Consider the following 15,099-nt stretch of genomic DNA (forward strand, 5'->3'; position numbering starts at 1 on the left):
ATGACTGGTTATGCTTAAATACATATATATATATTTATACATAAGAATGATGTCATTTGGTTTCCTTGCAGTTAAACATCTCTACTCTCCCCTTGCTGAACATTTTGTATGTCCTCAGAATACCATATTAATTGAGATTATAGTCAGTTACTTGTTACAGTTTTACTTTCCCATACTGAAAACAGGCAGACATCTCTTGGGGTTTCCCAGTAATCAGTTTGTTCCTGATTTCCACCGCCCCTGCCTAAGCTGAAATTTCTAGTTTATGAAAAGTCACCCCTTCTATGACTTTTAATCTCTATTCCTTCTCTCCTACATCTCCTATCTTTCCCTGCATCCTTCTTATCTCCCCTTTATGTATTTTTCTAGTCAACCTTTCCCAAAGTTTATTTATCAGGATAATACGACAGATTTCAGAATTCTTTGGAAAGAGTTCAGGCATGTGTTGTCCTTTCCTGAATATCATGGTGAAATCTGCTATTAAAATATTCATAATTTTAATCATGGAAGAGTCAGACAATGTCTGCCCTCTGACAGATTTATGTAAATTCACAGTAGGCGTAATTGTATGCCTATCCTTTTTTCTTCATAAGTCGTTCTTATCTAATTTCCTTTAAATCCTACTTGGTGGATATTTTACAGTAGAACTAATTATATTGAGAACAAGTATCTATTGCTTATTACTTAAAACATCATGATAAAAAGCAGTTGAAACATAGTTGTTCATAGCTGATTGTCCTCGCCTCTTGACACTGCTTTATCCCTCTACTTTACTAATTTTTGTCAGAACTGGAGAAAGAGAGAACTAGAAGTCAAATTCCTCAATTTTTAAGTGTCATTTCTTAAGTTGTTATAAAACTACACTCAGATCTTATAGTTAATGCAAATTATTATTTTATGTATCTATTCGAATAACCTATGTCTCTTTTGTATTTTCTCTGTAGTATTTCCTACTCTGATATTATATTAAAAACCATCATTGATGAAGACTGTGTTATGTTTTTCAACTGTCATCTCATTTAATTCTCACTACAACCCTCCGAGCTAAGTGCCACTGCTAACTCTGTTTTGCAGATAAGAGAATTGATATTTGGAGGGGTGAAGTAATTTGTCACAAGTCATTGGGAATATTTCGATAGAAGCTGAATTCTGACCCAGATCACACAACTCCAAATTCAGGACCTTTAGCCATCACTGACCAAACTGACCAAGTTAGAAATAATTAGCATTTACTCATTCATCTAACATTATTCTTCATCTTGTTAATTCTGTGCTATAATTGGAATTTACAAATACTATTGTTTCTCAGTGATTTGGGAAAATATATAGTCCTAAAGAACCCACAGATTAGGGGAAGGAACCTTTTGCCATTCAACTTCCTTAATCAAAGGTTGCCCATTAAATGATGAAAACTGATTTTTTCTAGTATGTAAGACTTGGGCTCTGACTGACCTAAAGTTAAGACTATTTTTTAACACTTAACTAGCTATATGACCTTGGGCCCCCTCTAAGTTTCTATGTTATTATTTAGAAAACAAGATAACACATCCTTTAACTCCTAGCATTCAGTGAAAAGGTACATGAAAAGTGCTTAGCTAAGTACCTAGAGTATGGTGATGCTTACAAAAAAGGAACTGTAATTTGTATTCCTTCATCTCTTTATTTCTCACAAAGTGCACGAATCCTTCAAAAACTAAAATAAATCAAACAAAAGGAAACCCTCTTCTGAAATAAAGTCTTACTATTATGACAGTGCTATTTTACTCCTTCCCTTCAAGACTGAATAAAATAGAATTTTTAGTAGAAAAAGGAATTACTCATTTACAAGGCAAGACAATGTAATTCAATTAAACTTTACAATACGTAATTTTAAAAGGATTCAGAGTATTAAATTTTATATCTGTTCCCATTGAAAGTTGATTTTATGCAACCCTAGCTAAGTTTTTGTGGATGCTTTCAGACCTTATACAGACAACAAAACTCTTCAAGCCTTGGCCTTAGCTTCCTCCTCTGTTCTATTTTCCCTGGCTTAGAGAGGGGACATTCTTACTGTGAGCTGTGGGAAGTACCCGTAAGGAAAAAAGGACAAATCTGTCAGAAAAAAGAATGAAGGAAAGCAACTGGCTAGAGACATTCATTAGTCTTCAGCACTGGGCAAAAAATTGAGTTCCCAGGAGTGTTTTCTTATATTTCTATTATGTTCGAGGAAGTAATTATTCTTAATACTTAGGGTGATTTTCCTTCACAACACAACATGGTCAAATTTTATTTGAACAACCTGACCTTGTTTCATATAAATACTAATAGTTAAAATAAGAGTAATTTTGTTTTCACTGAATCATTTGTTGACTAATTCATTTTTTTTTTTTTTTTCAATAGACTCTGTTCTACTTGCTGGTGTTATAGCAGGAAAGTCTTTGTGGAGTGTTCACTTTAGTGAAGGAAGAAAAACAATTGATAATTTAAAAATAAAGTGCATTCAACATCCATTCATGATAAAACATTTAGCAATTTAGAATTTCTTAAGCTAAAAATGAGTTTCTATAAAATAGTCTGTTCAAAGAATTCCCCTCAAAAATAGGAACAAAACTACTGAAGCATTTTCCCTGAGGTCGGGAACAAGATATGAGTGTTACTATCACCACCTTTATCTAATATTTACTGGAGATCCAAGCTAGTGCAATAGGCAAAGAAAAGAAAAAAATTCATAAAGCTCAGAAAGAAATAAAATTTCTACTATTCAAAAATTATATGATTGAATAGGTAGAGAATCCCAAAGAATCTATAAACTATAGAATTTATAAATGAATGTAGCAAGGTTGCTGAATATAAGGTCTATACATAAAATAAATTACATTTCTACATGCTATCAACAGAGAAATGGCAAGTAAAAAATTAAAAAGACACCATTTACTACTGCACCAAAACACTCTACCATGGAATAAATATAAAAACAATAAAGTTTTGTGAAGTATAGTTAAAGACGACCTACATATGTTCAAGGGTAGGAAGGCTCAAGATTTAGGGTAGCAATTCTCCCCAAATTAATTAATGGATTTAATGTAATCACAATCAAAATTCTAGTGAGTTTCTTTGTAAATATTGGTAAGATTTTAAAATTTATATAAAAATGCAAAAAGAATTGCCAAGGAAATCTTGAAGATGAACAAACTTGAAGGACTTACAATAACAGATATCAACATCAATTATAAAGTTATGATAGATAAGCTAGTATGATGACACAAATAGATCCAATAGACAGGAGAGTCCAGAAACAGAGTCCACACGTATGTGGACTTCTAATTTATGACAATGATGCCACCAGGGTACCTTGGGAAAGGGATGACCTTTTCAATACTTAGTACCAGTGAGATATCTTTATGGAAAAAAGAGGATATTTTGACCCCTATATCACACATACACAAAAATTAATTTCAGATAGATCTCAGATGTATACATTTTAAGAATGTAGGAACATATTTTCATGATCTTGTGGCATGTGAAGATGTCTTTAAAAAGGTACAAAAAAGGAAAAAGATAAATTGGACTGTAATAAAATTAAGTATTTTTGTTCATCTAAAAACACCAGTAGGAGTGTAAAAAGACACCTACACATTAGGAGGAAGTATTTGCAAAACATAACTTACAAAGGGCTCATTAGAAATATATAAAAAATTTCTACAAATCAGTAAGTAAAAGCAGACAATCAGTTTAAAAAATACCAAGGTATTTCAAAATAGAGGATATCTAAATGGTCAATAAATACACAAAAGAAGCTCAGTTTCACTACTCATCAGTAAAATGTGCATTTAAACCATAATATGATATCTCTATATACCCACCAGAAAGCCTAAATTAAAAAGACAATATCAAATACTGGTCAGAATGTAGAACAACAGGACAATTCATAAACTGTTGGAAATATAAATTGGTGTAAACATTTGAAAAACTGGCATTATCTACTAAAGCTGATCATAAATGTACCATACAACAAGCAATTCTTCTCCTGACTGATAACCAACAGAAAAAACTACTTATGTCCTCTGAAGGAGAGGTACAAAATTGTCCTTAACACAACTATTCAAAAACAGTCAAAAGTCCAGAAAAAATCTAACCGTCTATGTTGGAAAGGAACGGAATAAAGAAATTTTGATGAATTCAAAACAGTAGAATCCTAAAACCAATGAAGATGAGAGAATTACAAATATACACACCAATTTCTGTAAAACCAAAATAATATTAAACCAAACAGCTGCATATGGAAGAGTATATATACTATACGTTTTCTTTTATACACATCTCAAAGCCTGGCAAACTCATTTATGCTATTAGAGGTCAGGATAGTGTTTCTCTGTGAGAGAAGCTAGTGACTGTAAGGCAGTACAAAGGAGAGGGTGTGTGAGATTCTGGTAGTTTCTCTTTCTTGATCTGCATGTTGGGTAAACAGCTCTGCACATTTTGTGAAAATTCATCGTGCGCTATACTTATTACTTATGCACATTTATACATGTAAATTATTGTTCAAAAGAAAAGAAAGGCCCTTAGATAATAACATGGTGGATAAAAGTTCAAACTATTAATATTTTTAAAGGTTGAAAAAATAATAGGTTAAATGAAATTGAAAAATATGAGGAAAAAAAGTAGGGGAGAGATACAGGTACTATCGGAAGGTGTGAAGAGGAAAGGGTCACAGTTTTAAAGAGCTTGATCAGAGAGGCTTTAATGAGAACAGTTAATCTCCTTTTTCTTACCTGTATGGTAAAATTTCCCTGAAAATCCCAGGTTGAATGTAAAATTTGTGATTTGTGTGCGCAAGAGATTCTGAGTATCAAGCAGGGCCTGAAATACATAATTTAAAAAAATGTATCAGGTAGAGAATGGCCTTGAGAAGACATCTTCCTTCAGCCTTAAAATATAAAACTTATGCATCAGAGTATTAAATGATGGAAAGTAGTTTCTTTACCACTTTGCAACTACAGAGATGCTTCTGAGATTACATAAATATATACACAAATGTATCCTTTAGCTTGCAATAAGACAGCAGAAAGTATCAGCCAGAAAAGGGAGGTTAAATAAAAAGTTTATTCTTCATGTATCAAAGGAACTAGTGTCTAGGACATAAAATACATCTTGTTTTACCCCTCAGGGACATAATTCACCAACTGTCAAAAGAAGGACTCTGTTTAAATGAAATTATGCAAGAATATATATTAAAAGAAACAGATTGTTGCTTTTCAGATACATCTTTGGTCTTTAAAATCCAAGACTTTTCAATCTTTAAGTCTTAGATTCCCCAAAGATAACAAAAACAAACTCATAGATACAGAGAGCAAATGAGTGGTTGTCAAAGGGTGGGGCTGCAGGGGAAAGGAGTGGAATAAGTGAGAGAGATTAAGAGGTACCAACTTCTGGTCATGGAGATGTACTTGACAGGGGATATGAGAACTACAGTCAGTAATACTATAACAACTTCGTATGGGGAAGATGGTTTCTAGACTTAGGATGTCGATCATTTTGTAGTGTATTTAAATGTATAATCACTATGCTCTACTTCTGAAGCTAACATAATACTGTATGAAATTTTAATTTAAAAAGAAGTAAATAAGAGATAGATAATATATAGATACAGCTATGATTTTCACTAATATATAATTATATAATATAATTATATTACTATATAATATCTTGCTGACAAATATAATAATGCCTGGTATTTTATGCTGCTTTAAAAAAGTTTATCAAGCACTCCTCTATAATCTCTTTTGTATTCCTCATCACAATTCTATGAGTGGAGTTCCCGTCGTGGCGCAGTGGTTAACGAATCCGACTAGGAACCATGAGGTTGCGCGTTCGGTCCCTGCCCTTGCTCAGTGGGTTAACGATCCGGCGTTGCCGTGAGCTGTGGTGTAGGTTGCAGACGCGGCTCGGATCCAGCGTTGCTGTGGCTCTGGCGTAGGCCGGTGGCTACAGCTCCGATTCAACCCCTAGCCTGGGAACCTCCATATGCCGTGGGAGCGGCCCAAGAAATAGCAACAACAACAGAAGACAAAAGACAAAAGACAAAAACAAAACAAAACAAAACAAAAAAAACACAATTCTATGAGTTAGATTATTATCTCCACTTTAGCAAATGAAGGGCCAAGTTCAAAGAGATAATATGTATTAACTATCACTAACAATAACAACTGTATTAGTAGTAGTAATATTAGTAGCAGCAGTAATAGAGGGGCAGCAGCTGATGACTGTTGAACACAAACAATCATGGGATCTCTGAATAAAATGTATAGTTTCTCCCCCCAAAAAGATCAAGACCATGAACATGAGGGTCAGGGCTTCCACATATCAGTTATACTATTAAAAGATTTTGTTGTGGATCGAGCTATATTATGGAGGGGTAGGGAAGGTTTTGGTGTTGTATAGCAAAAAGAGTATCTAATCTGGAATCAAGCGACCTACATCCTTAATCTAGGATCTACCTACCAATTTTATCTGTGAAAATGGACAAGTCATTTCTCTTCAGTTTCTTCATGTGTAAAAGAAGTGTTGACTAAGATCCTTTGCAAATCTATTTAGTGTTACCTTATGCTTCACTGGAGGAGAGAAAGAATGTAAGAATGTGAATTTAAATAAGAATGAGAAAGAAAAGAAGAAGGAAAATCCATTAAATACTGATAGCGTGATAAATACTTTAAAGAATATAGCAATTAAAACTCCGATTCAAAATAGATTTAACTGTCATTAGTAGGGGGGTTTTGTTTGTCTGTTTGTCAATGAAAAGGTAAATTAGAGGAGGTTCACTATTATTGTGCTACTGTCAATTTCTCCCTTAATGTCTGTTAATATTCGCTTTTTACATTTACGTGCTTCTCTGCTATGTGCATACATACATACAGGTTTTATATCTTTTTTAAAAAATTGATCCCTTTATCATTAGTAAGCCTTTCTTTGTCTCTTTTTACAGTCTTTGTTTTAAACTTTATTTCCCCTAAGTATTGCTATCCCAGCTTCTGTTTTATTTCCATTTGCATTAGAATATCTTTTCTCATTCCCTCACTTATAGTCTGTGTGTGTTAGAGATCAGCTATGAATCTCTCGTAGGCAATAAATATTTGGGTCTTAATCCATTCAACTCTATGTCTTTCGATTGGAACATTTATCTATTTACATTTAAAGTAATCATTGATAGGTATGTACTTATTGCCATTGTGTATTATTTTCCAGTTTTTTTTTTTTTTTAAATAGTTCTTTCTTTCCTTTTTCTCCTGCTCTCTTCTCTTGTGATTTAATGACTATTGTTAGTATTACGTTTGAATTCATTTCTCTTTATTTTTTGTGTATCTATTATGGGTTTTTGGTTTTTGGTTAACATGACGTTTATGTATAAAAATATTTATGTATGGCTGATGATCTGTTAAGCTCAAATACCTTCTAATAGACTTACATTTTTACTCCCTTCCCCCTGGATTTTATGTTTTTGATGTTATATTTTATATCTTTTTATTTTATGTATCCCTTAATTACTTACTGTAGCTATAGATGAATTTACTACTTTCGTCTTTTTTTTTTTTTTTTTTTTGGCCATGTCCATGGCATATGCAAGTTCTCGGGCCAGGAATCAAATCTGTGCCTCAGTAGCAACCCAAGCTGCTGTAGTAACAGTGCTGGATCCTTAACCTGATGTGCTACTGGAGAACTCCCACTACTTTTGTCTTTTAACCTTCTTACTAGCTTTATAAGTGATTAGTCCACTACCTTTACTGTATTTATTTACTATATTTATTTTTACCTGAGATTTTTCCTTTCATAATTTTCTTATTTCTACTTATGGCTTTTTCTTTTCTACTTAGTGAAGTGCCTTATTTCTCGTAAGGCTAGTTTAGTGGTGATGAACTCTTGAAACATTTGCTTGTTCGTAAAACTATTTATCTGTCTTTCAACTGTGAATGATAACCTTACTACGTTGATATTCCTTGTTGTATGTTTTTCCCTTTCAGCATTTTGAATGTATAATGCCACTCCCTTCTGGCCAGCAAAGCTTCTGCTGAGAAGTCAGCTCATGGTCTTATGGGAGTTCCCTTGTACATAACTAGTTGTTTTTCTCTTGCAGATTTTAATATTCTCTATCTTTAATTTTTGCCATTTTAGTTAAAATGTGCCTTGATGGGATGAACTTCTTTGACTTCATCTTTTTTTTTTTTTGGCCAGAGTTGAATTGCATTTACTGTACAAAGAAAGTAAAACCCTCCCAAATGAGCCCAGGAATGTCACAAGTGAGGACAGCAGCAAAGGGTAGTGTTGACACAGGACCATCTTTCCCCAAAACAAAGTCCAAAGAAGGGGCTCTTGCGCCTGACCCTGCTGGAAGCCAGGCCTTGGCCAGGCTCCCACTCACAGGTGCTGCAGCCCCTCCCTGCCTCACCTCCCAGAAGAGCAGCCCCTGGGGAACCCACCACAGAACAGTCCCCAAGCACAGGGGTCACAGGCCAGGGAAGGGCCCATAGGCAGGAGGTGGAGTTGAGTACCACTGTGACCTGCGGTCATGTCACCAGCCAGATGGATGCAAGGAGGCCAGGCCTCCAGCTCAGGCTGGCTGGTGGGTCCTCGAGGAGGGGCTCAGCCTCCACCACTAAGAAACAAGTGACAGGTGACCTCACAGAGGGGTGACACCAGGTGAGGAGCAGCTATGGGATATCACCCAAGGTCAGGAGACCAGCCGGCCAGAACAGGGTCTAGAAACCCGAGGAGGCAAGTGGAACAGGCTCAGACCAAACGTGCCCAGGACCTGGCGGCCCCAGCAAGTACTTATTGTCTACAAATAGCTTGCGTCTTCCACTCAGACAGACTCGGAGCCAATTTCGTGTAGCAGCATTTTGTAAACAGAACCAGGGGAGGCTGTCTGTCCCCATGTGGGGTGGGAGGGAGCTGGGGGGGTTGGGGGGTATATTCCCCACTCCCCCTTTTCCAAGAAACATGGATGGAAATTCCACTTGGGAACCTGCAAATTGCTCATGGCTCTAAACCCATAGCTCTGTGACACACAGGATGTCATCCAGGAAGGCTGACAGGAGCCCTGGAAGCTGCAGCCCAGCCACACAGACTGCTGGGGCCTGGACCCTTGCCACTGCCCAGCATTACACGGTGGGGACACTGACCACTACACTCAGAAAGGCTGCCGCGGGTGGCCACAGCGTCTGACACTGCTGCTGCCCAAGGCTTCCATGTGTCCCCACTGGCCCTCACACAGCCCACATCCCTGTGACAAGTGTCATGTGAACTCGGATTCACACCTTGATGGTGGATTTCTTCCCATCTTTGGTTCAAAGACCCGCCCTCTCCCAGGGTCCCCAAGCTTATCCTCCCAGCTGTCATGGCCTCACCCAGTGGTTGCAAGTAGGCTTCCCTGCTGGTCCTTTGAAATTGTACAAAAGGGGTGAACCATCTTTTACATAAATAAGAAAGGGAACTGGCCCCCAATTCCAGGGACAGCCCTTTCAAGGTGGGGGGGAGGGAAACGGGGAGTTGGGAGTGGCAGGCAGAGCTGCCTACTGGGCTTTTCTGAGCTGCACCTCGGGGTCTTGGGTGTGGCTTGCCACCATCCCGGCAGCACAGCCCCACACTGGCCTGTGGAGCTGGTCTAGCTGAGCCTACCAGCCTACGAGGTGGATCCCCAAGCTTCCCAGGAGGGACTGTGTGGCCAAAGTTTCCCTGCACACAGCACTGGGCCTGGTATCCAGCCAGGAGTATTCCCCAAGCGTGAGCTATCCCAGAGGGTGTCTGGATGAGGCGCAGCCTGCCCGGCTAAGAGATCTTACAGTTGCTCTGAGAGCAGTTCTGGGGCGGCCTCTGAGGGGGTCGGATGGACTTGGACCTCTTGAGGCTGTTGTTGCCTTTGCTGCCTCTGCCCCCTGTTCCACTAGCCAGTGAGTGGGATCTCCCAAGCGTCATGGTGGCATTCATGCCATTGGCCATTGAGAACGACCTGAGGTGGCTCTTGATGGTGACAGGCAGCGGGAGCTTGTCGATGAGGTGCACAGGGGTCCAGGAAACCATGGCATGGCAGCAGAGGTCCTGCAGGCTGAACACTCGGTTTAGCTTCCAGATCTCCATGCCATGCTGCATGAGCACAATGCGGGACAGCTCTGTGAAGGACTCAAGACGTTGAAGTTGCACAGCGGGCTGACTTTGAAGAAGGTTGTGAAGTTTTTCTCCATGTAGGCGCTTGCCTGCTCTGTCAGGACTTGGTGCTTGAAGACCAGGTGTAGCCGGTGGCGACCAGGATCCAAGGGACCCTGGGAGCGTGCTCATTGATCTCCTTGATGCACCGGTCAGTGCTGTGGAAGGATCAGCAGTTGGTGATGTCATATACCAGGAGGATCCACTGCGCATTCCTGTAGTAGGACCCGAAGATGGTGCAGAACCTGCTCTGGCCCGAAGTGTCCGAGAGCTCCATCTTGACCCTGCCGGCCGTCCATCAGGATGGTGGTTGTCTTGTAGTCAATTCCATTGCTGTAGGTGTTCGGGGACTCGGCTGCGCCATCCTGTAGGCTCTCCAGGATCTCCCCCTTGCCCACGTCACTGTCGCCCACCAGCAGGAATTTAAGCAGGTAGTTGTAGCTCTTGACTGGACTGCCCTGCGTCCCCATCTTGGCTCACGTGCAGGCGGGCTGCACCTGCATGCCCACACCACTGTGGAGCCTGCCAGTGGAGACCTCTGACCGACCTGCGGGTGAGGATGAGCAAGGCTGGTGGACTGCGAGGCTGCTCCGCCTGCGCCTGCACCTGCTCTGTCGCCCTGGCTTCGCTTCCCTTTGCCTTGCCTCAGTGCCACAGCCCCCTTGACTTCATCTTCTTGGATTCTCTCTGTACTTCCTTAATCTGGATATCTATTTCTTCCCAACCTAGGGAAGGTTTTCAATTTTTTTTTTTTAATAAGTTTTCTGCCTCTCTCTGTCTTCTCCTTTTGGGACCTCTATAATGTGAATGTTAGTATGTTTGACGTTATTCCAAAAGTCTCTTAAACAATTCTATTAAAAAATTTTGTTTCCCTCTTTTATGTTCAGCATGGGTGATTTCTATTACTCTGAATTTCAGATTGCTAATCTATTCTTTTGTATCATCTAATCTACTGTTGATTTCTTCTAGTATATTTTTTTATTTCATTTATTGTATTCTTCAGCTGATTGGTTCTTTCTTATATTTTCTAACTCTTTGTTGTAGCTTTTACCGTGTACATCCATTCTTCTCCTGAGCTCAATGATCATCTTTATGACAATTACTTGAGATCTTTATTGGGTATATTGCTTATCTCTGTTTTAGTGTTTTTCCTGAGATGTTTGTCTTGTTCCTTCAAATATCTTCTCATTTTTCCTAATTCTCTCTCTCTCTCTTTTTTTTTTTCCTGTATATTAGATAGTACTGTTGTGTCTTCCAATCTTGGAGAATAGCCTTATGTAGAAGACATCTTATGGGGACCAGCAGTAGGCTCCCGGCTGGCTACCTGACCTAGATGCTCCAGAGGTGCCTCCTATATGGTCTAAGTGTGTGCCCTTTCATTGTATCAGGGCCAACTACTGTGGATATGCTGGTAGGTGGAGCTGGATCCTGGCCCAGCTGATTTCCAGGGGCCCACTAGTGGGTGGGACAAGTCCCCCGTGATAATGGGCTAGAGGGTGGATTCCAAAATGTCACTTGCTAGTACCAGTCAGCACAGTACAAGATCCCAAAGATGGCTGTCGCCAGAATCTCAGGGGAATCCCAGCTGCCTCTTGCCTCTCCAGGAGGTTCACCAAATTCAGCTAGTGATTCTGACCCAGGTTCCTCTCAAATTGGTGTCTTCACACTGGGACCTGGATGGATGCCCTTTGTGTATGCTCTTTAAACACAGAGTCTCATTTTCCTATAGCACTTTGCCTCTCCTGAATGTAAACTCTGCTGGTTTTCAAAGCCTGACTTTCTAGGGGCTTGTCTTCATAGTGCAGAACCCCTGGGCTAGGGAGCCTGACGTGGGGCTCAGACTCCCTCATTCCTTAAGAAGGACCTCTCGTTTGTGGGCCACCAACCAGGAGGAATGCGTCTTGACTAGATAGCCTCTCCTACCCATCTTGTTGCAGCTCCTTCTTTAGATTTTTGATTGTGGAAAATCTTTTCTGCTACTCTTCAGGTTTTTCTATAGGTACTCTGTATCTGGTTTTAATTTTGGTATACCCATGGGAGGAGGTGAGTTCTAGGTTTTCCTGCTACATCATCTTGATTTTTCATTTATTTCTTGAAGTTTTTTCCCCCCTCATTTTATTTACCTTCAGTCTTCTCCTACCCTGTCATTTCTTCTACCAAGTTGAATATTCTACCTGGATTTTCCTCTTAGATTGTATCTTTCTTTATTCATCTTAATTTCATTCTCTCATTTTTCTCCTTTCAGTGGTAAGGATATGGAGAGAAAAATCCATTTTAAAATTATTTCTTGTGTGGCCAGTGCTTTACATCTTAAAGTTGGAATTTTTTTTCTGTTGTTTCCCTGAAAATAATTCATTTGTATTTATTGTATGTGGAAGGTTAGTTATGGTTCTCAGCCTTGGAGAAGTGGCCCTCTGTAGGGTATGTCCTTTGTGTCCCAGAAGCACACTCCTCTCTCATCACCCAAGGGCCAGGGACCAGCTGGTTCAATAGGTTCTGAGGTGTGTTTTCAGACTTCATTCCACAGGCTGCTGGATTGCAGTTTTCTTGTTTCTGGTGTCTGTCCACTGGTGACTGGAGCTAGGTCTTGGGCCTCTGGTGGGCAGGGCCATGTGAAGGGGTATGTCCAGAGGTCTCTGTGGGCTTAAGAAGTCTTTAGGTAGTCTGTCTGCTGATGGGTGGGGCTGTGTGCCTACTGTTGGTCGCTTGGCCTGAAATATTGTAGCACTGGAATCTATGGGTTGTTGTGTATATCTGTTACGAGTGTTCTTGAACCCACAGTGAGCCACAGCTAATATCTAAAATCCAAAATCTAATCATAGTAATCTAAATCATAGTAATCTCCTTCACATACCACATTCAGAAAACCACATGTGTTCTGGGTAAGCAAATGCTCTCTGATATGCAAAGCACTTTGGCCATGGAGGAGGTAATTAATCACTATCATTTACAGAGTTATCATTTACTGATCTCTTCTGATCTAAGAACCCTAAGAACATAGATGTCTATTGTCAAAAATGGGCTGATTACTGAAAAAAATGGTGCTTTATTTTTGAGTGTTCCATAACTTTAAAAAAATTTTTTAATCACAAGCTTTTTTTTTATTATAGTTGATTTGCAATGGTCTGCCAATTTCTGCTGTAGAGCAGTGACTCAGTTATACATATACATACATTCTTTTTCTTACATTATCCTCCCATCACGTTCCATCACAAGTGATTGGATATAGTTCCTTGCAGCTATATAGCAGGACCTCATTGCTAATCCACTCTAAATGTAATAGTTTGCATCTACTATCCCGAAACTCCCTGTCCACTGCACTCCCTCCTCCTTCCCCTTGGCAACCACAAGACTGTTCTCCATGTCCAAAACTTATACATATATATATAACATATAAATAATATATATAATTATATAATATATATATTTCAGGGAAATTGAACATTCTACACATCAGTGATTATCTTTAAAATAACATGTTTTTTCTAATTAAAAAATTAAAATCATGAATAAATCTACCTCATAGCCCAAGTTAATATTATGATAGAATTCCATCCAATTTTTATTAAAAACTTCATATACTTGGGTTGATGTAGATATATAGATGTGTAAGCAAAATTAGAGCCATAACGTAAAAATTGGAACTGCATCAATTTTGATTAAAAATTAGTTTTGAATTTTGCCTTTTCCATTTAATAGTACATTATGAGCTTTCTCCTATCACATTAATCTTCCAAAATAAAAAATTTTAATGGATGCTGAATATTGCATCAAATGGGTATACTATAATTTATTCAACCATTTTATACTACTGTTGTGCATTTAGATTCTTTACATTTTCTAAATACTTCTCTGTGTATCAATACCTATTTATATAGCAATGAAGTAACCATTTCTGTAGGAGAAAATAAATCTGTTTATTCTTCAGCAAACAAAACAATTTTTGAGCAAATGTGAAAATGCTTATGAAAGTATTTAAGGGAACATAATAGCCAATTAATATTGTAAGAGAATTGCGTTACGAATATAATTTACATGACAATTTGTCTATTTCCAAAATTATTTTTTCAAATTTGAATTTATATGCTACCCCACTAAGTTATTTTTTTGAGGCTTCCTTCTATAAAGCCAAAAATACTTGCAGGTATTATAACATCTAGTTGATGGCAAAAAAAAAAAAAAAAAAAAAATCAAATTTAAAGAAATTGAGCTTTGGGAACTGAGCAAAATGGGAGCTTTTATATATCTTTGGGTTTTCTCCAACTTTCTTTCCAGAATGAAAATATCAATTAAAGCAAATCAAAAAATAAAAATTAAACAATAATTTCAAAGGAGTTTTATATGGAGATTCATGTTAGGACTCATTACATGTGTGACATTCTTTGGGGAACTATCTGCTAGCTTTTTGTTTCTTATCTGGACTTCCCAGATTATATCTTGAGGTACTTTGTTATATGATCAGCACTGAGAAGTATAAACAAAGAGTAAGATGGTCCAAGTAGCTGTATTTTGGTAACTTTTACAAGGCTGTGTATTTCTTTCTAAGTGATCTTAGTGAATTTATTCTCTAAAGCAATACTCATGTACTTTATTGTTTACATTACAGTAACAGAGGAAGGACAAAAGTTTTTGTGAAAGCCAAGGAGAAAAGAGTAACATGGCAATCTTGAATTATTTGTTATGTACTTAAACTGTCCAGAGCATACATTATACATAACCTCTAAATTGTACAGGTGAGAGATGGTTTTGCTAGAACACTTGTTGAGTTGAAATTGGCAAATAATGATACATGAGTGGCAAAATATGAAACAAGTAAGTACTATTCTCATTAAGTGTTCATTTGAAATTGTTATGCATATTCTATTTAGCATATAGTTAATATACTTAAATATTCAAAATACTAATATGCTTAAAAAAATAAACATA

At 38.1% G+C, this 15,099-nt stretch overlaps 1 protein-coding gene and 1 pseudogene across 2 annotated transcripts in view; both read right to left on the reverse strand.

Moving 5' to 3' along the window:
- NDST3 (N-deacetylase and N-sulfotransferase 3) overlaps nucleotides 1-15,099 on the reverse strand; it is a 148,724-nt gene that overhangs the window by 88,563 nt on the left and 45,062 nt on the right. For both annotated transcript variants that reach the window (XM_021101656.1, XM_005666900.3), the window contains exon 3: nucleotides 4,752-4,839. In XM_021101656.1, the coding sequence (XP_020957315.1) occupies nucleotides 4,752-4,839 (88 nt within the window). The remainder of the gene's footprint in view (nucleotides 1-4,751; nucleotides 4,840-15,099) is intronic.
- LOC110262166 lies at nucleotides 8,187-13,360 on the reverse strand (annotated as a pseudogene).

Source organism: Sus scrofa, chromosome 8 (assembly GCF_000003025.6).
Source record: "Sus scrofa isolate TJ Tabasco breed Duroc chromosome 8, Sscrofa11.1, whole genome shotgun sequence".
NCBI lineage: Eukaryota > Metazoa > Chordata > Mammalia > Artiodactyla > Suidae > Sus > Sus scrofa.